The sequence below is a fragment of the Pan paniscus genome, chromosome 8 (genome assembly GCF_029289425.2).
Source record: "Pan paniscus chromosome 8, NHGRI_mPanPan1-v2.0_pri, whole genome shotgun sequence".
NCBI classification, from domain to species: Eukaryota; Metazoa; Chordata; class Mammalia; order Primates; family Hominidae; genus Pan; species Pan paniscus.
In genome coordinates this window covers 56,073,360-56,099,639 of record NC_073257.2, presented here as the reverse complement: position 1 = coordinate 56,099,639, position 26,280 = coordinate 56,073,360, and the positions used below count along the sequence as shown (strand labels likewise).

At 51.2% G+C, this 26,280-nt stretch overlaps 1 protein-coding gene across 3 annotated transcripts; it reads right to left on the bottom strand.

The window, feature by feature from the left end:
- Positions 1-1,295: 1,295 nt before the first annotated feature.
- FXYD4 (FXYD domain containing ion transport regulator 4) lies at positions 1,296-15,347 on the bottom strand. 3 transcript variants are annotated; one of them, XM_055092677.1, is made up of 10 exons: positions 14,905-15,347; positions 12,273-12,441; positions 4,859-4,904; positions 3,849-3,906; positions 3,152-3,184; positions 3,015-3,041; positions 2,094-2,168; positions 1,897-1,936; positions 1,562-1,599; positions 1,296-1,484 (listed from the first exon to the last, which is right to left on the bottom strand). In XM_055092677.1, the coding sequence occupies exons 4-10, from the start codon at positions 3,883-3,885 to the stop codon at positions 1,465-1,467; spliced, it is 270 nt and encodes an 89-aa protein (XP_054948652.1). In that variant the 5' UTR covers positions 3,886-3,906; positions 4,859-4,904; positions 12,273-12,441; positions 14,905-15,347; the 3' UTR covers positions 1,296-1,464. The 3 variants fall into 3 exon arrangements, with proteins under 3 accessions (XP_054948652.1, XP_054948650.1, XP_057154841.1); XM_055092675.1 differs by having other exon boundaries at positions 12,273-15,347; XM_057298858.1 differs by lacking the exons at positions 4,859-4,904; positions 12,273-12,441; positions 14,905-15,347 and having other exon boundaries at positions 3,849-4,502.
- Positions 15,348-26,280: the final 10,933 nt, after the last annotated feature.

The window sequence follows — 26,280 nt, the reverse complement described above, 5'->3', positions numbered from 1 at the left end:
GAGGAGGCGTGCTCAGGAGCCCTCTTCTACCAGCCCTGCTGGGTGGCTCCCACCCCTGCCTTTGTGTCCTGCAGGGCTGGGCCTTGCCTCCTCAGTGATCCTATCGCCTGCATTCCAGTCGTGCTGCTAATTCCCTCCACCAGGGTGGTTTGCGCACAGGCCCCTCCCTAGGTCCACCTGTGCAGACTCAGCGCTGCCTCTGGGCTGGCCATACCACCTGGGGCTGCTGGTACAGGACAGCTTCCCAAAGCACTGGGGCTTGCCAGGCCTTCTGTGACCCACCCAAGATTCCCTGATAGTGGCTGGACTCAGCCAGGTATCTTTAGTCCCACTCAGCCCCACCTTGGAACCTTGCTCTCAGCCCCTACATGTCCTGTTTCAAAGGCCCTGGAAGACATGTGGACCTCATTTTTACACCTCTGGGGCCCTGCACAAGTCTCTGACCCCACCCACAAGGCAGGCGACCCTAAGTCTAGGATACATCATACTTCTCAAGGATGTGGCCCACCCTGAGACATGGAGGAAGGGTGCATCATTGGAGACAGCTGCCCAGCCCAAGCCCTGGCCTCAGATTGGGAGCTGCCACCTGGCGGGGACTCTGCTGGAGGCAGAGGCTAGAAGTGGTCTCAGTTCCTTCTCCTGGGCTGTCAAGGGGCAGGACTGCAGGATGGGCACCAGGCAGAAGTGGCACTTCACACCCCTGCCTGGGGTGCCACAGGGACATTGCCAGGGAGGTCTTCCTGGAGGGGAGTTCGGGCATCCCAAAGAACTTGGATTTGCACACATGGTGTTTGTCTCCCACATGCACTATGCAGGGCTTCTCGAGACATACTTCTTCATGGAATTTCACAGGATATTTCCTGGGAGGAGGGGGGCCCATGGGGTGAGCTGAGGATTTTACTGGGATGGGTCAAAGGAATTGCTACATTTTCTACCATAGAGAGCATTCACTGGGTGAGGACTCAATGGGGGGTCTCAATTGAGGTCTCAATGGGGGGGTGAGCTCTGGGGGTCACTCTAGATTAAAGGAAGTCATGGGTACCTGAGGCATCAGGACTTCTAGGGCCCCCGTGCAAGTGGTGGAAATGGAAAGGTCTTCTGTTATAACACTGTGGTGTCTCACAGTGCATGGGTCTCTCTGTGGGGCTTGCTGGAGTGGGAGCCATAGGAGACAGTTGGGCGGCAGGGACTCAGGGATTGGGAAGCTTGCTGGGAGTGGGCATCCAGGGAAAGTCAGCAATCCAAGGGATTACCCACCCCCAGACCCAAAGACGATGGATCACAAGACTACCGAGGAGGGGGTGGTGGGGCGAGTTTAATTCATAAAGAAGCCTCCTGATCAGAAAGGGGCCTAACAGCCTGCCCTTGGAGAGAAGTCCTTCCTTGAGGATAAGGCCTCCCAGGGGAGGAGGTGCTGGGGGCCAGTGTTAGGCTTCAGGCCATCCCTGGAGGCCAGTCCTGTGCTCAGCAAGTAGTGGCAGAGCCTGCGGAGAGTGGCGGGCAGGCCATCAGACACAGTCCTTACACAGACACCCCCTCAGCCCACAGAAGCCCGTCTCACCTGGAGTGATGAGTGGCATGGCTTTCTCAGGTACAGGACTAGAGAAAGGACCACATCAGAGTAGTATCAGGTTAGCCTGGAGGACCTTCTCCCCTGTATCCCAGACTCTTACTGCCCGGCCCCAGGAGTGCACCTCCTTGCTCTCCTTCCATGGTCACTTCCCACAATACCAAGGTCAGAGCTTTCCTGACTGGGGCCCTTCAGGGTTGACTATCTGAATAACAAAGCCAGCTGCAAGCCCAGCGAGTGGCCAGGACGCTGTCCACTCTCCAGGTCAGGACTGTCCCCCCGTAGTTCTGCCCCGAAGGAGGAGGGCACCATAGGGTCAGGCTCACCTGTGCTGCTTCTGGCTGCTCTTGCATTTGCATTTGCCACCTGGTAGAGAGAGAGGGGTCAGCGCCAGGGTCAGTGCTGGAATGAGAGCACTTTCTCTTTCTGCCCCACCCTGTCCGCCAGCCCCACCCTGTCCTCCAGCCCCACCCTGTCTGCCAGCCCCACCCTGTCCTCCAGCCCCACCTGTCCTGCCACTCACTCAGAACTGCTGCGATCCCAGCAATGGCCAGGAGCCCTCCGCAGATCAGTCCGCTCAGCTGCAGGTTTTTCCAGTCTGGGGTGGGTACAGAGAGTGAGCTTGCACCAGCCTGGGGCCTCAGTCATTCATTCAAAAGACATTCCTGAGCCCCTGCTTGTGCCAGCCGCTGCCATATACATAAAGACAAGCCAGCAACAGAGGCATCATTCTGTGTCTGGTGGGGAAACACTAAGAAGAAAAAAAGTGAGGCTGGGTGCGGTGGCTCACATCTGTAATCCCATCACTTTGGGAGGCCGAGGCGGGCAGATCACCTGAGGTCAGAAGTTCGAGACCAGCGTGACCAATATGGTGAAACCCCATCTCTACTAAAAATACAAAAATTAGCTAGGCGTGGCGGCAGGCGCCTGTAGTCCCAGCTACTCGAGAGGCTGAGATAGGAGAATTGCTTGAACCCGGGAGATGGAGGTTGCAGTGAGCCGAGATCATGCCACCGTACTCCAGCCTAGGCGACAGAGTCAGAATCTGTCTCAAAAAAAAAAGAAGTGGACATGCGCAAAGAAGGGGCTTTGAAGGATGATCAAGGAAAGCTGTCCTGGAGCTGAGGCCCAGGGGAGAGGAGGAGAGGAGGACCGCCTGAGGGCTGGGGACTAGGGAAAGGGAGGGTGAGGGTGAGTGAAGGCAAGAGGGTAGGGGTGATTTATCGGGGGGCCTAACCACCCAGGCACCAGCCCTTTTCCAGGAGGGTTCCTAAGCATCCTGTGGCCACCCTCCCCTTGTTGGAGCGACGCTCTCACAGAGACCAGGTTTAATCCCCCATCCCACTTTGTCTACACTAGGTCCACACTACCCCTCACCAACTTGTCTAGCAAAGAGGTCCAGGATAGGCAAGGGTAGGGTGGGGGTGGGAATATCGGCTCTTACCATAGTAGAAGGGATCGTCTTTATTGGCTAGAAAAAGTGGGGCAAAAAGACTTCAGAACCAGAACCAGGAGACAGGATGTGGGTGTCAGAGGGGAGATGTGGGCAGAGTGGGCAGGCTGTTTGGGGGCCTCACTCACCAAATGGGTCATTGGCTTCCAAGGCAGTCAGGCCTGTGTGGGAGGAGCAGAGAAAATGGGTGGGAATTCATGACACTGGTGTCCAAGTGAGCCAGACAGCAGGACCCCAGCCCGGAGGTTGTGGGGTGACCCTGGAGCCACCAGTTCCCTTCCTCACGCCCTCCCCAGCCCCACACAGCCTCAGGGTGCGGCCCCGCCCAAGCCCTGCTGTCCCAGGCTTCCTGATGCTCCTGTGTGCGTGCTGACTGGGATGGTTTGTTACGTCTCTGCCTCCTGAAGAAACAGGGAATGCTTGTCTTTTTTATGAGTCGGAACCTCTCTCTGTCACCCAGGCTGGAGTGCAATGGTGCAATCCTAGCTCACAGCAACCTCGACCTCCCAGGCTCAAGTGATCCTCCCACCTTGGCCTCCCAAAACACTGGGATTACAGGCCTGAGCCGCTGTGCCACCCTGCTTTTGTCTTCAAGCCACAGGTGGTTAATGTTTTTCATGGTTCAATTCCTCTGGAGCTATTAGGACCTTTTTGCAATATTCTCATCCTACCTGTACTGTCATTTCCTTCATGTTTCTCTCTAAATTGGCAGTTTAAATAAAGCATGCTGATTGAACACCAGACTCCCAAAGGAGATGTCTGGCTTTTGCTGCCTTTGTGGGTGGGGTGAATGCAAGAGGGTCCCAGGAGACTGGGAGGACTCACCTGCCAGTAGGAGAAGGGCCAGGGTCACTCTCTCCATGTCACAGTTCGAGGGGCAGGGCTGCAGGGGGAGAGGCACTGGGGCTGGGGTCTGCAGCCCACGGATCTGCTCCAGGCTCACAGCTCACTTGGTCAGCTAGAGGAGGCGGGGGCGCGGGCAGGCAGAGCCCCGTGGTGAAAGTAGGTGTACAAACCCCAAGGATACACTTGCTTGTGGGGAGATCTTGGGAAAGTAACTACTTTCTGTCTTCCCATCTAGAGATGGTGATGGCCTGGGGGAGTTGTGTGGATTGAGTAAGCACAAGCTAAGAGCTCAAAACTGTGCCTGCACAGAGTAAGTGCTGTAGAAGGTGTTGTTAAAATCCATGCGACAAACACACCCCCTACTCCTCCCCATGAGGAAGATACTATTATTGTCTCTATTTCAGAGGAGAAAAAAAAAATGGAGCTTAGAGAGGTGTAATCAGATGCCCAGGGTCAGGTGGCTGCTATTCTAAGTCAGGGTCTGGAGCCTGCCTTCCTAACCCCACACAAAGGGCATTGTTATCAGGCCCCAGGCTATTGTTCCCAAAGGTCTGGGCCTGGGGTGGCCAGAGTCCAGCACCCTCAGTCTGAATTCCCAGAGAGCCTCCACAAAAGCAAGGGTGCAGAGGAGGGAGGGAGTGCTGAGTCCTGGGATGAGATGACTGCAGCAGCCAGGACCTCCCCTGCCAGCCCTGGCAGGGGACCCTGCTCCAGCAGACCCAGATTCTGCTCTCAGAGTGTAGACCTCCTGTGGTATGACATTTCTCCCTCAGGTTGGAAGTAGCCAGGACCCCATTTACTTGTCCTTAGGGAGGCTGAGTCTTTGAGCGCAGGCCCCCTCCCAGCCCTCTGCATATTGTTAGCCTAGTGTGGTCAAGTTTTCAATACTGAAGCCATTGTCATCATCTGCTGTACCCAGCTCTGGCCTCCTGATGAGATCACAGATCCAGGGCCAGCTGTCTGGGCTGGGTCCCTTCTTAGCAACTTACCAACTGTGTGACTCTGCAGGTTCCTCACTGCTCCTTCACCAGTGTCCTGTAAAAGGAGGATCATCAGAATAGTAGCAACCTCATAAGGTTATAGCGATGGAATTACGTGAACTACTATTTGTCAAGCCTAAGAACTATGCCTAGCACACAGTAAGCACTAAAAACCTGTTACAATAAATACATCCATAGGCTGGGCGCAGTGGCTCACACCTATAATCCCAGCACTTTGGGAGGCTGAGGCGGGTGGATCACCTGAGGTCAGGAGTTCAAGATCAGCCTGGCCAACATGGCAAAACCCCATCTGTACTAAAAATACAAAAATTAGCTGAGTGTGGTGACAGGCGCCTGTATTCCCAGCTACTTGAGAAGCTGAGGCAGGAGAATCACTTGAACCTGGAAGGTGGAGGTTGCAGTGAGCCGAGATCCTGCCACTGCACTCCAGCCTGGGCAACAGAGTGAGACTCCATCTCAAAATAAATAAATAAATACATCCATAAATAAACACACGGTCCTTCTGCAGTGGGAGGGAGGCACTGGAGGGAGAGACTTAGGCACTGCTTCTGAACATCGGTTCTTGGGCTAGGAGCAGTCTCCAAAGCTGGCTTCCCCCAGCCTTCACTGGTCTCTCTACCTTCACCAACCTGGAGTTCCTGGAATACGAGGGTCTCAACTCTAGGTCACATTTTTTATTTTATTATTATTATTATTACTATTTTTTTTTGAGACAGGGTCTTGCTCTGTTACCCAGGATGGAGAGCAGTGGCGTGATCTCGGCTCACTGCAGCCTTGAACTCTCTTGGCTCAGGTGATCTCCTCACCTGAGTATCTCAAGCAGTTGGGACCAGAGGTGCACCCCACCAGCTCATATATTCTTTAGCCAAGGGCTGGCTTCTGTTTCCTCCAGCCCCCAACCCACCATCCATATGATAGTGGGTGCAAAGCAGGAGGCCTTCAAGCGGCTGCTGCAGCCATATCTGTCCTCAGACACCTCAACAGGCTCCTCATTACTCAGAATTCTTGGGCACCCACCCCCTTCACCCAGCAGCCCCAAAGTGGACGCCTGCTCACCTGCGAGGTCACCTTGGCGAGGGCTCACCTGAGCTGGCAGCGCAGAGAACGGATCTGAGGAGGCTGCTGGGCAGGTGGGTCGGCTCTTTAAACCCTGCAGCCACGCCCAGGGCTCCATGACGCAGGCTGGAGGGAACTGGTCAGGCTCCCTGCCACACCCAAGGCTGTTGGGGAGGGGCGGGCTGGGCCGAAGACCCTCTTTTGGCTTCTTTTTTTTTTTTTTCTTTTTTTTTCTTTTTTTGAGATGGAGTCTCACTCTGTCACCTGGGCTGGAGTGCAGTGATGCAATCTCAGCTCACTGCAACCTCTGCCTCCTGGGTTCAAGCAATTCCCCTGCCTCAGGCTCCCAAGTAGCTGGGACTACAGGTGCACGCCACCACACCTGGCTAATTTTTTTTGTATTTTAGTAGAGATGGGGTTTCAATGTGTTGCCCAGGCTGGTCTCCAACTCCTGAGCTCAGGCAATCCGCCCACCTCGGCCTCCCAAAGTGCTAGGATTACTAGCGTGAGCCACCGCGCCCAGCCTTTCTTTTGGCTTCTTTAGCTCACCCAGATCCTAAAAGAGGGACCTGGAGGGTGCTGGGCAGGGTGTTCCTGGGCTCTTGTGCCAGCTGTGGGGGTTCTGGGACCTCTGTGTGGGGGTGTCCTGGGGACCACGGAGGATACCAGGAGCCAGGCACTGACCTTGAGGCTCCCTGTGCTCAGCAGTGCCATGCCACTGCTGTCACTTGGGCTGGGTGTCTACTGAAGGGAGGCTGGTGGCCGATGGGCACCCCCGGGGGTGGCTCACCCTCTGACAGGGCCCTGACACCCACTTAGCCTCCCCCACAGGTGAGGGATGGGGCCAGGAGGAGGATAGACGCCCCCGGCTGAGGAGTGGGCTGCCTCCCTCTGCAGACCTCAGGCCTGCCTTGTTGCTGGGGGCCAAAGTCACCCCACACAGGCGTGTGGAGGACCCCAGGCCCCCCTAGTCTGCTGTTACCCCTCCTTAATTCTTTTCCAAATGAGGGACACTTGTCCCTGTCCAGAAGGTAAGGGGGGATGGCTGACAAGGGATGGGGGTCTCTGGGCTGGGAGGGCTGGGGAGGGCAATGATGATTTAGTTGGTTTGTTTGTTTATTTATATATTTATTTTTGAGCTGGAATTTTGCTCTGTCGCCCAAGCTGGAGTGCAGTGGCTCGATCTTGGCACACCACAACCTCCACCTCCCAGGTTCAAGCAATTCTGTCTCAGCCTCCCGAGTAGCTGGGATTATGGGCACACACCACTGTGCCCAGCTAATTTTTGTATTTTTAGTAGAGATGGGATTTCGCTATGTTGAGCAGGCTGGTCTCGAGCTCCTGACCTCAGGCGATCCACCTGCCTCGGCCTCCCAAAATGCTAGGATTACAGGTGTGAGACACTATGTCTGGCCCAGACATACTTTTAAGTGGAAAAAAAGTATAGGGCAGTCTGAATAGGATGCTGTCACTTGTGTAAAAATATAAAATATTGGTTGGGAAAGGTGGCTCACGCCTGTAATCCCAGCACTTTGGGAGGCTGAGGTGGGCCTGTGTCTGTGTGCATGCTGCATGGGGCTTAGCACAGAGGAGGCGTCCCGGTGTTTCCTCAGCCAGCTGTTTACTTGAGCTCATTGCATATATGACTGCACTTAGCCCTCACAGAAGTCTTTGGAGGTTCATACTCTCATTAGCCTGTCAATCTACAATAGTCAAACAGGTTAGATTTTAGTTTTAAAGGAGTTTATTTAAGTGTAAAGGTTAAGGATGGCCTGCTCAGGAAGTAAGGATGGTAAAGAATGGAAGTCATGGCTGGGGGCGGTGGCTCACGGTTGTGATCCCAGCACTTTGGGAGGCTGAGGAGGGCAGAACATGAGATCAGGAGTTCAAGACCAGCCTGGCCAACATGGTGAAACCCCGTCTCTACTAAAAATACAAAAATTAGCCGGGCGTGGTGGCGCGCTCCTGTAGTCCCAGCTACTTGGGAAACTGAGGGAGGAGAATCACTTGAACCTGGGAGGCGGAGGTTGCAGTAAGCTGAGATCGTGCCACTGCACTCCAGCCTCAGTGACAGAGCGAGACTCCATCTTAAAAAAGAAAAAAAGAGAAGAATGGAAGTCAGAGTTTTAAAGTCTCGGTGGAGTGTGGGGATTAAATCCTGACACTCTGGGAGGCCAAGGTGGGCAGATCACTTGAGCCCAGGAGTTTGAGACCAATCTGGGCAACATAGCGAGACCCCATCTCTACAAAAAAAAATAGAACAAACAGCCTGGCGTGGTGGCACACACCTATACTCCAGCAGAGGTGGGAGGATCGCTTCAGCATGGGAGGTCAAGGCTGCTGTGAGCCCAGAAAGCACCACTGCACTCCAGCCTGGGTGACAGAGGGAGACCTGTCTCACAATAAATACGTAAAATGTAGAAGTTTGGGATCATTTATTTTATTTTTATTTTTTTGAGACAGAGTCTCATTCTGTTGAGACAGAGTCATTCTGTTGCCCAAGCTAGAGTGCAGTGGCACGATCTCTGCTCACTATAACCTCCGCCTTTTGGGTTCAAGTGATTCTTGTGCCTCAGCCTCCTGAGTAGCTGAGATTACAGGCCCGAGCCTCCATGCCCAGCTAATTTTTTGTATTTTTAGTAGAGACAGTGTTTCACTACTTTGACCAGGCTGGTCTCAAACTCCTGACCTCAAGTGATCCACCTGCCTCGGACTCCGAAAGTGCTGGGATTACAGGCATGAGCCACCGTGCCTGGCCTGGGATCGTTTATATAGACACAGTTTAGGAACATTTAACAGGATTTTAGCTGTTTTTTTAATCCTTTTTGAGACAGGGTCTCCCTCTGTCGCCCAGGCTGAAGTGCAATGATACAGTCATGGCTCTCTGCAGCCTCGACCTTCTGGAACAAGCAATTCTCCTGCCTCACCCTCCTGCGTAGCTGGGACTACAAGTGCACGCCACCACGCCAGGCTAATTTTTGTATTTTTTTTGGTAGAGACAGTTTTGCCATGTTGCCCAGGCTGGTCTCAAACTTCTGGGCTCTAGTGATTCACTTCCCTTGGCTGCCTAAAGTGTTGGGATTACAGATGTGAGCCACCCACTCCCCCTGGCTGAATTTTAACTTTTTAAAATTTAAGGTTTAATGCATAGTTATAATGATCTGGGCCGAGTGTGGTGGCTCACGTCTGTAATCCTAGCACTTTAGGAGGCCGAGGCAGGTGGATCACCTGAGGTCGGGAGTTCGAGACCAGCCTGACCAACATGGAGAAACCCCATCTCTACTAAAAATACAAAATTCACCGGGCGTGGTGGCGCATGCCTGTAATCCCAGCTACTTGGGAGGCTGAAGCAGGAGAATTGCTTGAACCTAGGAGGCAGAGGTTGCAGTGAGCCAAGATTGCGCCATTGCACTTCAGCCTGGGCAACAAGAGTGAAACTCCACCTCAAAAAAAAAATGATCTGATCAGTTGAGGTAGTCTTTCTTTAGGAGGAAGGTCTATTTAACACTTTATTTATTTATTTAAAATTTAAATATTTGTATATAAAATGAAGGCTCAGTCAGGCTGGGGGTGGTAGCTCATGCCTGTAATCCCAGCACATTGGGAGGCCGAGGTGGGAGGATCACGAGGTCAGGAGTTTGAGACCAGCCTGGCCAACATACTGAAATCCCATCTCTACTAAAAAATACAAAAAATTAGCTGGACATGGTGGCGGGAGCCTGTAATCCCAGCTATTCGGAAGGCTGAGGCAGGAGAATCGCTTGAAGCCAGTGGGTGGAGGTTGCAGTGAGCCGAGATCAGCCATTGCACTCCAGTCCAGGGAACAGTGCGAGACTCCGTCTCAAAAAAAAAAAAAAAAAGTGAAGGCTAGGTCTCACTATGTTGCCCAGGCTGATCTTGAACTCTTGGTCTCTTGCCTTGGACGCCCAAAGTGCTGGAATTATAGTGGTGAGCCACTCCTCTCAGCCAATTTATTCATTTTTTAAATTAAAACATATGGAATCAGCCTGGACAACATGGTGAAACCCTATCTCTACCAAAAATAGAAAAAATTAGCCAGGCGTGGTGGTGCACACCTGTGGTCCCAGCTACTTGGGAGGCTGAGGCAGGAGGATAGCTTGAGCCTAGGAAGCAGAGGCTGCAGTGAGCTGAGATCTCGCCACTGCACTCCAGCCTGAGTGACAGGGTGAAACCCTGTGTGTGTGTGCATGTGTGTGTGTGTGTGTATATATATATGGGATGAGATATATATATATATATATATGGGATGAGATATATATATATATATATATATATATATATATATATATATATATTCAGGAGATTGAGACTATCCTGGCTAACATGGTGAAACCCCGTCTCCACTAAAAATACAAAAAATTAGCCGGGCGTGGTGGCGGGCGCCTGTAGTCCCAGCTACTCGGGAGGCTGAGGCAGGAGAACAGCGTGAACCCAGGAGGCGGAGCTTGCAGTGAGCTGAGATCGCGCCACTGCACTCCAGCCTGAGCAACAGAGCGAGACTCCGTCTCAAAAAAAGAAGAAGCAGACTTGTGAAATGTTATGTGATTCAGATCATAGTCACATCTCTCTTAAAGCTTAAAGTGTTTTAGGTGTTGTAAACTTTATTTTCACAATCCCCACTTTAAGGGTGAGAAAACTGAGGAAGAGAAAGGTTGAGTGACTTGCCCCATGTCACATGTAGGGTGGATGGTGAGGTCAGGACCCCAGCCTGGTGGCTGGATGGCGACACCCTCACTGCCTAGGGCAGCCGCCTCACTGTGCTTTTTTTTTTTTTTTTTTTTGATGGAGTCTCGCTCTGTTGCCCAGGCTAGAGTGCAGTGGCATGATCTTGACTCACTGAAACCTCCGCCTCCCGGGTTCAAGCGATTCTCCTGCCTCGTCCTCCAGAGTAGCTGGGACTACAGGCGCATGCCACCACGCCAGGTTAATTTTTGTAATTTTGGTAGAGACTGGGTTTCACCATATTGGTCAGGCTGGTCTCAAACTCCTGACCTCAGGTGATCCACCCGAAAGTGCTGGGATTACAGGCATGAGCTACTGCACCCAGCCTTGCTGTACTTTTTATGGTGTGGCCTCTCTGGGTGCCACGGTCTCCTGGAGGACAGATCTTGGCCTGCCTGACCCTGTGTTTCCTGGCCTCTGCCTCCCACTCTCTCTCTGCTGGTCTCTGGGCATGTGTCCCCCAGCCATTCTCTATGCAGGAAATAGAATGTAGTGGCTCTGCAGTAACTGAGCAGAGTTTAAACTTGGGGCCCATCTCCCAAGCCAGGTGACATTGGAGAAGGTTTCTACCTCCTTGGGTCTCGGTTTCTTCATTTATTAAAGGAGACTAGTGAAAGCATTGTTTTGAGGACTCAATGTCCTGAGCCAGCTCCCTTGCCATCGTGGTTTCTCTGAGGATGGTGTCACTGCAGCAGGGTATATTTTCTCCTACTTTCTGTCTGGGTCTCCCAGGTCTTTTTTTTTATTTTTTATTTTTTGAGACGGAGTCTCACTCTGTCACCCAGGCTGGAGTGCAATGGTGTGATCTCGGCTCACTGCAACCTCCTCGTCTCGGGTTCAAGCGATTCTCCTGCCTCAGCCTCCCAAGTAGCTGGGACTACAGGCACCTACAACCACTCCTGGCTAATTTTTGTATTTTTAGTAGAGATGGGGTTTCACCATATTGGCAAGGCTGGTCTCAAACTCCTGACCTTGTGATCCACCCGCCTTGGCCTCCCACAGTGCTGGGATTACAGGTGTGAGCCACTGCACCTGGCCTTTTTTTTTTTTTTTTTTTTTGAGACAAGGTCTTGCTGTCACCTAGGCTGGTGTGTAGTGGTGCTATCATGGTTCACTGTAACCTTGACCTGCTGCCAGGCTCAAGTAATCATCTCACCTCAGCCTCCCAAGTAGCTGGGACTACAGGCATGCACCAACATACCCAAACAATATTTTAAATTTTTGTAGAATCGGGGCCTCCCTATGTTGCCCAGGCTGGTCTTGAACTCCTGGTCTTAAGCGATCCTCCCAACTCAGCCTCCCAAAGTGCTAGGATGACAGGCGTGAGCCACTGGGTGTGGCTTTACTGGGTCTTTTAAAATCTCAGTCTGTGTGTGTGTGTATGGGTGTGCACGTGCACACACGCACGCGAACACATACAGCACTCCTCAAAATAGACCATCTCAGCCTTCTACTGATGCCTGTGACGTTCAGTCCATCTTGGAAAATAGAAATCTCAGGTTATGTTCCCACTGTGTGCCAGGTAAGATACTTGCCACTTCCCTTTTATTTTATATCTGGGTACATTCCAGTCTTTATTACCTTTCCTCAGGGAAATTAATACCTTCATGGACACATCTATGTTCTTCATAGAGCAACAGGGAAAAGCTCATTGAGTAGGGGAGGCCAGGTGGCAGGGAGGAGTCCCAGTTGCGAAATGCTCATCTTCAGGTGCCACTCTGGACCACAGACTTCCCTTCCTCTGCACCAGGTCCTTTGTATACTTTGCAGTGCTGGAGCCAGAGAGAGAAGATAAGCTGAAGCTGGGTCCTGTAATTTTCTCTTTGAAACGTCTTGATACCTCCGAACTTTGACCTGCACCCACCCAGCTGAGGCTCAGGCAAAGTGGTGTTGTTTTTCCTCTACCCTTCCAGTCTCATCACCCAAGGTTTGATTTCCTGTAGGTTTCAGTGCCTCTCACCCAGCTTTCTCATATTTGTACTATATAAGAAGTCCGATTCCAATGCATCGCTCCAGGAGTTTTGGTAAGAAACGCATGTCCAGGAAGCAGGGCAAGAAACTTCCTGAACACAGCCTTCATTGCCAGTCCAACCCTCAGAAATCACACCATGAGAGAGTTCATCCAAACACTCCTAATGGATGAAAAAACACTTTTTTTTTTGAGACAGGGTTTCACTCTGTCACCCAAGCTGTTGTGCAGTGGCACAATCACGGCTCATTGCAGCCTCCACCTTCCAGGCTCAAGTGATTCTCTCGCCTTGGCCTCCTAAAGTGTTGGGATTACAGGTGTGAGTCAACACCCCCAGCCAACACTTTTTTTTTTTTTTGAGACAGAGTTTCTCTTCTTTGCCCAGGCTGGAGTGCAATGGGTGCGATCTCGGCTCACTGCAACCTCTGCCTCCCGGGTTCAAGCAATTCTCCTGCCTCAGTCTCCCAAGTAGCTGGGATTACAGGCACGTGCCAGCATGCCTGACTAATTTTTGTATTTTTAGTAGAGACAACAGGGTTTCATCATGTTGGCCAGGCTGGTCTTGAACTCCTGACCTCAAGTGATCCGCCCACCTTGGCATCCCAAAGTGCTGGCGTAAGCCACCGCGCCTGGCCCAGCCAACACTTAATATCCAAAACTTTTAAAGTTTTCTACACCATTCTGTGGTCATTTATTTATAAATACTGGGTTTAATACCTAAGAAGATATGTTCATTAACCCAGGGACTGACTTTGCATCACTTCCAGTGTAAAAGGTGTTGCTGCAGATTGAGTGTGTGGCCAGAAATTGGGGGCCTCTCAGAGGGCACACAGTGCTAAGGCATGGTACACACCGTGGATGAGGTGATGTACCATTGTGCTTGCAGAAGGTACACTCAAAGACCTGGATTCCCAATCTCTGGATCTGTCCAAGCCTCAACTTGTCCCCTGTCTTGGATGGGTATCAATACCACCTGGCTGAGGTGAAGTTTTCTTTCCACCTGTTAAAGGTTATAATACCTCACAGCAATAGGAATAGGAATGGTGGATCCCTGAAGAGGGCAGAAGTTGTTGCGGGGTGGGGATGGGGGCAGGCAAAAATGCTAGGGCCTTCTGGAGAAGTGCATCTGAGGTTCCTTTTGGAGACCTTCCAAAGCAAAGGTGGCTTTTGGGACTTACAGGACCCCTTTCCTACGAATGCCTGCTTTCTTGAGGCTTAGTCTCCGGCTTAGCCTGATGGGCCAGAACTCAGCTGAGAAGGCTGGAAACTTGGGCGGAGCAGGCTGCCCTGTGCTCGCTACCAGGGCACAGTGTGACCTTAGCAAGACATTTCTCTTCTCTAGAACAGTTTCCCTCTGGGGTCTCTCTCATGGTGGCCCCCTTTATCCTAGGCTACCGATCTTACCATGTATGTCTCAGGGCGCTTCCCAACTGCAGTAACAGCTCTTGTAAACTGAGCAGTCACTCAACTGAGCCCTGTCTTCTGAGTTCATGCAGCATAATCAGATTCAAAGTAGACTCAGTCACAGTTCCCATTTTACGGATGAGCAAACAGGCAGAAAGAGGTAAGTCGGGGGCGCACGCAGCAAGTTAACAGCCTGGATTTGACTCCAAAGCTTGTGCTGTGAATGGTGCTTCTGAATCTTGAGGTTAACAAGCTTTCTTCACAACCTGTCCTGGGAGGGATTAATTCCACAAATGTGTACTGAAGGCTGAGCGTGGACCACCCCCTGCCCCTTGCTGCCTGTGCGTGGTCATTTTTTTTTTTTTTTTTTTGAGACGGAGTCTTGCTCTGTTGTTGTCAGGCTGGAGTGCAGAGGCGCAATCTCGGCTCACTACAACTTCTGCCTCCCAGGTTCAAGCGATTCTCCTGCCTCAGCCTCCCAAGTAGCAGGGGCTACAGGCGCGCGCCACCACGCCCGGCTAATTTTTAGTAGAGATGGGGTTTCACCATGTTGGCCAGGATGGTTCTCGATCTCTTGACTTGGTGGTCCACCCAACTCGTCCTCCCAAAGTGCTGGGATTACAGGCGCAAGCCACCGCACCCAGCTTAGACTGTCTGTTTTGAGGCAGAGGAGGAAATCCGAGGTCCCTTGCCCCGAGGCCTTTCCCAGCTGTCTCCACGAGGACTACTGGACTCCCGCCTGGACCCCCGCCCTGTGAGTGTCCCCTGCTCTTCCCGTCTCTCCGCAGATTCCTCGGGCCCATGGATGTGGAGCCCACTCCCTTGGAGGGCCCTGGGGAGGGAGGCAGCCGACTCCGCTCACCTCCTGCCTGTGCTAGGCAGGCGAGCAGCGTCAGGCGCGGCTGCTGTCCTAGGGCTCAGCCTTAGGCTGACTCCCGCGTGTAGGGCAGAGATGGGACAGGGCCCTTAGCGCAGGGGGCTTTGGGCCCTAAGGACAAGGCGGCACGGAAATGGGGCGGAGATCTCCCCGGCAGCGACGACCCTCGGGACTCTAGAAGTTAGGCCCACTTAGGCCGCCAGAAACGACCCCACGGCCTCTAGGAGGCCTTCCCGCAAGGGGCCGCGAGAGAGCCAGAGGAAGGAGGACTGCGCTGGCCACCAGCCAATCAGCACCAAGGAATGTCTATGAGGCTGGCTCGCGGGAGAAACCGCCAGTGAGGCGAGGGCCCAGGAGGTGTGGGCGGGGCTTTCCTCCGCGGAAGTGGTCCCGACCCCCTTCGCGTGGATTGGCTGCTCCCACTCACCTGCAAGTCCCTGCTCTACCGCGCGTGCGCAGTCGTTTTCCGTGTAACGCGCGTCTCGGGTTACTTCTTTGCTTGAGTCTCAGTCTATTTGTTTACCCATATGTGCTGCGCTATGTCGTGATGGTGGCGGTCTTCGGTAACGGGGACCTTGGAGGCTGGGAGGGATAACTGGACGTGAAGGGCCAGCACTGGGGGCGAGCTCAGGGCGGTCAGGGCGGAGGGATGGGCGCGAAGAGTGAGGCCTGCAACCCTGCAGGGGGCCCGGGACCCTGGGGAGTTTCCTGCTGGGGTGAGACAGTTGTTAGGTTTGCATTTCAGAACGTTCTGGTAGGAGCTGTGTAGCAGGGTGAGAATGAAGACCTGTGCAAGAAGAGAAGCCGAAAGGGTTCAAGATGGTAGGCAAAGTCATTTGTCTTCAACCTTTGCTCGTTCCGCACCTGGGAGAACGCGAGTGCTTTCCTCCTACTGCACAGGTCACCTCTTAGCCCCCTGTTGCAGCTCCTACTCATGCTTCTCCTATACCAGACTTCTTAGCTCTTGGGCACCTCCCTTTCATTTCCTGCAGGCACTTCACAGTCAACAACTGTTAAACTTTTCCGTTCCCCCACCATCTCTGACCTTTCAGAATTTCCCATCTCAGGTCGGTCTCTTTCCCACGTGGTCCCACAGGCCACCACTAAACACAGTCATATGGAGATATCTGCTGAAATGTGTGCCAGCTCCTCAGGATATGACCCCCTCAAGGACACGGACAGTGGTCCAAAGTCACAGCGCTCAGCATACAGTCTGACTCCACCAAAGGGAAGTTAGGCAACTCGGTTCCCTGTCCCCCCCGCTCCCCCAGTGAGAGCCCATCCTTCTAGTTCTTCCATATCTCACGTATTCAATCTTTTCTCTCCATCCTAATTCTCATCCTCTTCCAAGGACCACTGTGAGCCATTTCCACTCTGTCCAATTCAACAATTGCCTCACCTGGGAAGCCACCTTTCCTGTTCACCTGCCTCCCCTGTGGGAGGCCCACCTTTCCCAAACCCCACATCACAGGTATGGATGTATCTGTCTTGACCACTCACCTCCCTTTTCTCCCAGGGCTGTGATTTCAGGTCACTCAGCTTCCTGTCCCAGAGACCTTGGCACATGGATGGAATTCATTGTGGGAACTGGATGGATGTGTGAATTAACTATTGAGTAAAATGATTGATAAATCACTTGAGTAGAAAGGGCGCCATGGCTCACGCCTGTAATCCCAGCACTGGGAGGCCTAGGCAGGTGGATCCCTTGAACCCAGGACTTCGAGACCAGCCTGGGCAAAATGACAAGACCCCGTCTCAATAAAAATAAATAAATTGGCCAGGCGCGGTGGCTCACGCCTGTAATCCCAGCACTTTGGGAGGCTGAGGCTGGTGGATCATGAGGTCAAGAGACCGAGACCATCCTGGCCAACATGGTGAAACCCCGTCTCTACTAAAAATACAAAAACTAGCTGGGCGTGGTGGCGCACCTGTAATCCCAGCTCCTCAGGAGGCTGAGGCAGGAGAATTGCTTGAACCCGGGAGGCGGAGGTCGCAGTTAGCTGAGATCGCGCCACTGCACTCCAGCCTGGCGACAGAGCGAGATTCTGTCTCAAAAATAAATAAAATAACTGAGTAATATTTGGGTGGATGGATACACTTTTGGATGGATAATTAGGTCTTAACCCCCTCAGCAGGCTCTGAGATTTGGCTGCTCCCTCCTGGAAACTCACCTCTCTGACCTCTCTCCTTAGCTGGAGACCACCAGGCCCACTGCCTGCCTCCTGTCTCCACATGCATGTCTCATAGTTTGCTGAAACTTGACATTTCCTGAAATAAATACTTGGTTTCTTCTTTAAACCACCCCGCCTACTCTCTGTGCTCCATCCAAGTGGTAAAGCCGAAGGCCTGAGCATCATCCTAGACTTTATTTGCCTCCAAATCCCCATAACCAATCAAACGATTCTTGTCCATTCTGCCTCCTAAACAGCTCTGTGACTCACCCCTTTCTGTCCTCCTGTGACACACGTAAAGTGCAGTACAAGCTTTGGCATTCTAGGCCCCGCTTCAATCCCTTCTTGGGCAGTCTCCCTCAGCCCTCTCTTGCTGAACCCTAGAAGCTCCTGCTATTTCGTTTCTGGGCCACTCTTCTATTCCCGTATTTATGTAATAGAGTAGTCTTTGAATGTTTGCTCTCATTTCTGAAAAACCACATATCCATTCCACAGTTTTATGTTGCTAAAGTTTCTCATCATAAGCGCAAATAGTTGCAAAAGATACAATTTCTGGTATGTTTTAATATTTATATTTTAAAGTAAAATGGCTACATGAGTTGTAATATATCTAGTGGAATCTGAACACCATACATACCATTTTTTTTTTGAGATGGAGTTTCGCTCTTGTTGCACCATACTATTTTTATTCCAAATCTCCATTTGAAGATTTACTTAACTCTTGTTTAATATTAGTTACTCCATATTGCTGCCTCCTTTTTTTTTTTTTTTTGGCCTGAGTTGAGTCTATTTCCTTCCTCTGTCACCCACCGAACTTAACCTAAGTAATATATTTTTATTCTTGGAAGTCTTCTATTTTTGAGACTGAGTCTTGCTCTGTCGCCCAGGCTGGAGTACAGTGGTGCGATCTTGGCTGACTACAACCTCCACCTCCCTGGCTCAAGCAATTCCCCTGCCTTGCTTCAGCCTCCTGAATAGCCGAACATCACCATGTCCGGCTAATTTTTTTGTATTTTTAGTAGAGACGGGGTTTCACGATGTTGGCCAGACTGGTCTCAAACTCCTGACTTCAGCCAATGTGCCCATCTGGGCCTCCCAAAGTGCTGGGATTACAGGCGTGAGCCACCGCACCCGGCCATTCTTGGAAGTCTTTTACTGGCCACATGTTGAAACACTCCTCTTCCTTTCTGTGTCTCCCTGGCACATCACCTGTTGCCTGCAGTCACTGAGAGCCTGTTCCCTGGCACCTTGTTTTCCACATACAGGTTGAGCATACCTAATCCAAAAATCCAAAATTTGTCTGGGTGTAGTGGCTCACACCTGTAATCCCAGCACTTTGGGAGGTCAAGGTGGGTGGATCCCTTCAGGTCAGGAGTTTGAGACCAGCCTGGGCAACATGGTGAAACCCCATCTCTACAAAAAATATAAAAATTAGCCAGGTGTGTTGATGCACACCTGTGGTCCCAGCTAGTCGAAAGGCTGAGGTGAGAGGATCCCTTGAACCCAGCAGATCAGGCTTCATTGAGCTGTAATTGTGCTACTGCACTCCAGCCTAGGTAACAGAGTGAGACCCTGTCTCAAAAAAAAAAAAAAAAAATCTGAAATCCAAAAATGCTCCAAAATCCAAAACTTTTTGAGCACCAGCATGACGCCACAGGTAGAAAATTCCACACCTGGCCTCATGTGACAGGCTATATTAAAAAGTCAAAACTTTGTTTCATACACAAAATTATTTGAAATATATAAGATCTGCTGGATGCGGTGGCTCACGCCTATAATCCCAGCACTTTGGGAGGCCGAGGAGGGCAGATCACGAGGTCAGGAGATCGAGACCATCCTAGCTAACACGGTGAAACCCCGTCTCTACTAAAAATGCAAAAACAAAATTAGCCGGGCATAGTGGTGGGCCCCTGTAGTCCCAGCTACTCGGGAGGCTGAAGCAGGAGATCAGCATGAACCCGGGAGGTGGAGCTTGCAGTAAGCCGAGATTGCGCCACTGCATTCCTCCTGGGCGACAGAAGGAGTCTCCGTCTCAAAAAAAAAAAAAAAAAAAAAAGAAATATATAAAATCATCTTCAGGCTATGTGTATAAGGTGTATATGGAACAGAAATTATTTAGACGTGGGTCCCATTCCCAAGATATCTCATTATGTATATGCAAATATTCCAAAATCCAAAAAATTCCACAATCAGAAATATCTGTGGTCCCAAGCATTATTATTATTTTTTTTTGGGACAGAGTCTTGCTGTGTTGCCCAGGCTGGAGTACAGTGGCACGATCTCAGTTCAGTGTAAACTCTTCTTCCTAGGTTCAAGTGATTATCCTGCCTCAGCCTCCCTTATCTTGGAATTACAGGAGTCCACCACCACGCCTGGCTAATTTTTGTATTTTTAGTAGAGATGGGGTTTCACTGTGTTGGCCAGGCTGCTGGTCTTGAACTCCTGACCTCAAGTGCTCGGCCAGCCTTAGCCTCCCAAAGTGCTGGGATTACAGGCATGAACCACTGCGGTGGGCCCATTTTCTTTCTTTTTTTCTTTTTTTTTTTTTGAGACGGAGTTTTGCTCAGTTGCCCAGGCTGGAGTGCAATGGCGTTATCTCGGCTCACCGCAACCACAACCTCCGCCTCCTGGTTCAAGCGATTCTCCTGCCTCAGCCTCCCGAGTAGCTGGGACTACAGGCGCCCGCCACTGTGCCCGGCTAAGTTTTTGTATTTTTAGGAGAGACGGGGTTTCACCGTGGTCTCGATCTCCTGACCTCGTGATCCACCCATCTCAGCCTCCCAAAGTGCTGAGATTACAGGCGTGAGCCACCATGCCCAGCTAATTGTGTATTTTTAGTAGAGATGGGGTTTCTCCATGTTGGTCAGGCTGGTCTCAAACTCCTGACCTCAGGTGGATCTCCTGCCTCGGCCTCCCAAAATGCTGGAATTACAGGCATGAGCCACCGCACCTGGCCCCATTTTCTTTTTTTAATACAGAATCTCACTCTGTCACCCAGGCTGGAGTACAGTGGTGCAGTCTCAGCTCACTGCAACTTCTGCCTTTGGAACTCATCCTCCCACCTTAGTCTCCCGAGTAGCTGGGACTACAGGTATGTACCACCACACCCAGCTAATTTTTTTTTTTTTTTTTTTTTGAGACGGAGTCTCGCTCTGTCGCCCAGGCTGGAGTGCAGTGGCACAATCTCGGCTCACTGCAACCTCCGCCTCCCAGGTTCACGCCATTCTCCTGCCTCAGCCTCCTGAGTAGCTGGGACTACAGGCACCTACCTCCACGCCCGGCTAATTTTGTTTTTGTGTTGGGTTTCACTGTGTTAGCCAGGATGGTCTTGATGTCCTGATCTCGTGATCCGCCCGCCTCAGCCTCCCAGAGTGCTGGGATTACAGGCATGAGCCACCGCACCCAGCCAGCTAATTTTTTTTTTGAGATGGAGTTTTGCTTAGTCGCCCAGGTTGGAGTGCAATGGTGCGATCTCGACTCACTGCAACCTCCACCTCCTGGGTTCAATCAGTTCTCCCACCTCAGCCTCCCGAGTAGCTGGGATTACTGGCGCCTGCCATCATGCCAGGCTAATTTGTATTTTTAGTAAAGGGGGTCTCACCATGTTGGCCAGGCTGGTCTTGAACTCCTGACCTCAGGTGATCCACTTTGGTCCTCGGCCTCCCAAAGTGCTGGGATTACAGGTGTAAGCCACTGTGCCCAGCCTAATTTTTGCATTTTTAGTAGAGATGGGGTTTCACCATGTTGAAACTGCCTAGGCAAAATTATGACTGAGACAGTGAAAGAGATCTGACTTAACCGACTACTTCTTGCTTCTAACTGCCAAGCTGCCTTTGTTCATTCCGGATGTGGGCTGAACTAACTTTGGGAAAAACTTAGTTTGTAGTTTGTTTGTTTGTTTATTTATTTATTGAGATGAAGTTTCGCTCTTTTGCCCAGGCTGGAGTTCAGTGGCAGGACCTAGGTGAGATCTCAGCTCACCACAACCTCTGCCTCCTGGGCTCAAGGGATTCTCCTGCCTTAACTTCCGGAGCAGATGGGATTACAGGCGCCCACCACCACACCCAGCTAATTTTTTTGTATTTTTAGTAGAGACGGGGGTTTCACCATGTTGGTCAGGCTGGTCTCGAACTCATGACCTCAGGTAATCCACCTGCCCCCTAAAGTGCTGGGAGGTGAGCCACCTCGCCAGGATTGTTTGCCGTTTATAGTTTAAACAAAGATGGTAACAGCCCTTTCTCAAAGCAGACTTCCTTCTTGCCTGGGGACTAGGCTAACATTAGCCACAGAATTAGAAATCATGGTTTAGGAGTCATGCAGCTGGAGGCTACAAGATTCTGACCCTCCCTAAACTGCTGCTAAGATCAGTGCTTGAGATATTTTACAGACCTGCACTTGTGGATCAGCTGGCACCACCCAGATCAATAAACTGGCTTGTCTGACATTGTGTTCCACACCCAGGAACTGACTCAGTGCTAGAAGACAGCTTCTACTCCCTATGATTTCATCTCTGACCAATCAGCACTCCTGGCTCACTGGCTCCCCCTCTACCCACCAAGTTATCCTTAAAAACTCTGATCCCCGAATGCTCAGGGAGACTGATTTGAGTAATGATAAAACTCCAGCCACCCACACAGCTGGCTTTGCATGAATTACTTTTTCTCTATTGCAGTTCCCTGTCTTGATGAATTGGCTCTGTCTACGCAGCGGGCAAGGTGAACCCCTTGGGCAGTTACAGTGTTGGCCCAGATTACTTGAGGTCAGGAGTGCAAGACCAGCCTGGCCAACAGGGTGTGTGTGTGACTATGTCCGGTTAATTTTGGTATTTTTAGTGGAGACTGGGCCACCTGCCTCAGCCTCCCAAAGTGCTGGGATTACAGGCATCAGCCACTGTGCCTGGCTCCTTTTTTTTTTTTGAGAAGGAGTTTCGCTCTTGTTGCTTAGGCTGGAGTGCAGTGATGTGATCTCAGCTCACTGCAACCTCCACCTCCTGGGTTTAAGCTATTCTCCTGCCTCAGCCTCCTGAGTAGCTGGGATGACAGGCATGTGCCACCACACCTGGCTAATTTTGTATTTTTAGTAAAGACGGATTTTCTCCATATTTGTCAGGCTGGCCTTGAACTCCCGACCTCAGGTGATGCACCCGCCTTGGTCTCCCAAAGTGCTGGGATTACAGGAGTGAGCCACTGTGCCTGGCCCATTTAAAAATTCTTAATTGGCTTTGTGATTCTCAAATAAGGCAACACTTCTTTCATAAAATGGATTAAATGTTCCAGGGAACTGAGCAGAGGAGGTTGGTTTTATAGACCAAAAGGGCTAAAGAAAGCAGAAACAAAAAAGAAAAAGTGAATTGGTCATTTTAAGGTTGCTTTCCTCCTAAGGCAAGAATGAGACATAACAATAGAAAAAAGAACTGATTGACTAACCTCGGGTCCCTTTTTGTTGTAAGGATTAAAGGCAGAGGGAACTTCATTATCATGCCACTGAAGCTGGCCTGTTTGGGAAGTTGGACTGTTATCTCTCTCCTGATGGAAGGCCAGAGGTGACTCTGTTTTGGAGTAATTGTATTAGAATGAAAATGCTTTGAAAGTTATGTTAGATAAAAATTATAGGAGACCCCTGTGTTTTTTTTTGTTTGTTTCTTTTTCTTTTTCTTTTTCTTTTTTTGAGGCGGAGTTTCAAGTTTTGCTTTTGTTGCCCAGGCTGGAGTGCAACCTCTGCCTCCCGGGTTCAAGCGATTCTCCTGCCTCAGCCTCCTGAGTAGCTGGGATTACAGGCATGTGCCACCACGCCTGGCTAATTCTTTTTGTATTTTTAGTAGAGACAGGGTTTCTCCATGTTGGTCAGGCTGGTCTCGAACTCAGGTGATCCACCCAGGAGACCCTTGTTTAGGACTAAGCTGATCCTAGGCAGGAGCTTAGTCCAAAACAAGGGTCTCCTATAATTTTTATTTATAGAATTACTTGGTATTTATGGATTGACTCAATACACACAGCTCACTGCAGTTCCAGGGGCTGCAAAGGGACAGCGCAGAGCTCCTGCCTCCAATGGATGACGTCACAGTGGGCTTAGAGTGGGAGGAAGAAATAGATGTGTTATCTTCCCAGTGTTGACTGACGGGTGTAGTGAAGTTCATAAAGCAGGCTGTGAGGCAGAGTGCTGGGGCAGAGAGACAGCTTTCTCAGAGGTCAGAGTCAGTCAGTGAGAGAAACAGGTTTTCTTTTTTTTTTTTCTCAGTAATCCTTGATCACTGTTTCTGAAGAAACAGGTTTTAAATATTTATAAGCCATAGTCATAAATTTCTCTTTGCTATTTCCTCCAGTTAAACTGAGCCAATGAAGTAAAATACTTACCCAGATTTTTGATTAAGGCATAATTTATGAAAAGGGTTTCTTATCTCAAACCAGTGGTTCATTCCAATAAATGTCTCTCCACTGAACTCCTTTATCTAAATCTTTATAAAAATAAGTTAGTTATGATGAGATTAAGCATCTGATAAGGGGAATTGAAAAGAGCCAGGCACATTCCTCAGCCCCGGGCTCAAAACAAACAAGCCCAGTACAAACACATCCCATCCTCCCATCCCACCACATATCACCATATATCTCTTAAACTTCCCCCGGGCTCAAAACAAACAAGCCCAGTACAAACACCACCAGGAAAGTCTCCGATAAGGGGACAGATGAGGGGACAGCCGTTCAAAGTTTTACTGAAAGAGCGGGAACCAAAAGAATTCCTTTGTTCCCCTGTAACTTTCAGGCTATAAAAAAGCAAACACTCGCATTGTTCGGGGCCCTCTTGTATGCGGTGGAATGGAGGGACCAGGTTCGAACTTGTAGTAAAGATCCTTGCCACTTGGCTTTGACTCTGGACTCTGGTGGTCTTCTTTGGGGAACAAACGGTCTGGGCATAACATCTGGGGGCCCGTCCAGGATTCCCCAAGCCCACCAGACCCCTGGTCAACGGATCTGCTAGGATCGATCTACTGATAGGTGAGCTGGCTCGTCTTCGTTTGTCTGTCTGTGTCTGTTCTGAATCCGAATCTGTGACTCGTGAGGTCTGAAACTGGAGCTGGCACAGTCCTGGCGGACGCGCTATAGGACGGCCAGCGGAGACCGGTGGGAGACATCCCCTGGCTCTCATGTGATCTATATTGCGATCTGAGCTGCCCCGGTTTGGCGGGCAGCAGCCGTATCTGAGCTGCCCGGTTGATCGGGCAGCATCTGTCTCTGATCTGAGCTGCCCCGGTTTGGCGGGCAGCAGCCGTATCTGAGCTGCCCGGTTGGGCGGGCAGCAGCTGTCTCTGATCTAAGCTGCCCCGGTTTGGCGGGCAGCAGCCGTATCTGAGCTGCCTGGTTGATCGGGCAGCAGCCGTATCTGAGCTGCCCGGTTGATCGGGCAGCATCTGTCTCTGATCTGAGCTGCCCCGGTTTGGCGGGCAGCAGCCGTATCTGAGCTGCCCGGTTGGGCGGGCAGCAGCTGTCTCTGATCTGAGCTGCCCCGGTTTGGTGGGCAGCAGCTGTCTCTGATCTGAGCTGCCCCAGTTTGGCGGGCAGCAGCCGTATCTGAGCTGCCAGGTTGGGTGGGCAGTATCTGTCTCTGATCTGAGCTGCCCCGGTTTGACGGGCAGCAGCTGCCTCTGACCAGGGCTGCCAAAGTGCGCCTGCGATTAGATATCATTAATAAGTCAGATCAGATTTCCTTTACAGGGATTCAAACCCACATTCCTTTACAGGAAGAGACTACAAATTATTACAGGATGGGTAATACTCAGAGCACTTCTCTATCTCTCCTTATGAGTAATTTCAAAGAAGTTAGAGCAAGGGGCCGTGATCTTGGTATAGAAATCAGGAAAGGAAAGCTAATTACTCTGTCGCTCCGAATGGCCTGCCTTTGATGTGGGGTGGCCGCCCGAAGGGACCTTCCGACTTGCTGTCATCACTAGGGTAAAGTCCAAGATTTTCCTACCTGGGCGTGTGGGCCACTTAGATCAAATCCCATATAGCCTCATATGGCAGGACCTTGTTGAGAACCCGCCTCCTTGGCTGTCCCCTTTCCAATTGGCCTCTGAACCCTGTAAGGCACTGGTTGCTCGACCACTAAAATCCAAGCAACCAACTGCCCCCCGCATCCTGTTCTACCTGACAGCGGGGACCCACTGTTCACAGAACCCCCTCCGTACCCCTCCGGGCCCCAGGCCCCAGCCCCCCCTGGCTGAGCTGCGGGAGGGAGCAGGCGGACGGGAGGCGGCCGGCACACACGGGCCCGCTGAAAGGGAAAGTAACTTTGAAGGGCCGGCGGGGAGGACGCGAGGGCGCACTTCGCGGACTAGCCCCCCTCAGCCGCCTGACTCCACGGTGGCTTTACCCCTTCGGGAAATAGGACCCCCAGATGACACAGGAATCCCCAGGCTCCAGTACTGGCCATTCTCCACCAGTGATCTGTATAACTGGAAAACTCAGAGTGCTCGGTTTTCAGACAACCCCAAAGATTTACTGGCTTTACTAGATAGTGTCATGTTCACCCACCAGCCCACTTGGGATGATTGTCAGCAGCTCCTCCGAATTTTGTTCACCACGGAAGAGCGAGAGAGAATACAGATAGAAGCTAGAAAGCTGGTCCCGGGGGACGACGGTCAACCGACTGCCAACCCCGACCTCATAAACGCAACCTTTCCTCTGACCAGGCCGGCGTGGGACTACAACATGGCAGAAGGTAGGGGACGGCTACACCTTTATCGCCAGACTCTAATGGCAGGTCTCCGGGCAGCTGCTCGCAAGCCCACTAATTTGGCTAAAGTATATTCTATTCTGCAGGGAAAGACAGAGAGCCCAGCTACCTACTTAGAAAGATTAATGGAAGCTTTTAGACAGTACACCCCCATAGATCCAGAGGCTCCAGGAAGTCAGGCAGCTGTTGTAATGTCTTTCGTAAATCAGGCAGCCCCAGATATTAAGAGAAAACTCCAGAAATTAGAAGACTTGGAGGGAAAGCGGATTCAGGACCTCCTTCAGATAGCCCAGCGGGTTTACAATAACAGAGATACTCCAGAGGAAAAGCAATTTAAGGCCACTAAAAAAAAAAAAAAAAATGACCAAGGTCCTGGCAGCAGTGGTACAGAAAGAGCATCTACAGCCAGAGGTAACATATCTAGGGTACCTGCTTAAGGGAGGGCAGCGCTGGCTAACAG

Excerpts from the sequence above, each read along its gene's own strand:
- FXYD4 (XM_055092675.1), bottom strand. The coding sequence starts at position 3,885 with ATGGAGAGAGTGACCCTGGCCCTTCTCCTACTGGCAG. Across the intron at positions 3,042-3,151 it reads GGAAGCCAATGACCCATTTG|CCAATAAAGACGATCCCTTC; the intron begins GTGAGTGAGGCC and ends CACTTTTTCTAG. Across the intron at positions 2,169-3,014 it reads AGACGATCCCTTCTACTATG|ACTGGAAAAACCTGCAGCTG; the intron begins GTAAGAGCCGAT and ends TACCCACCCCAG.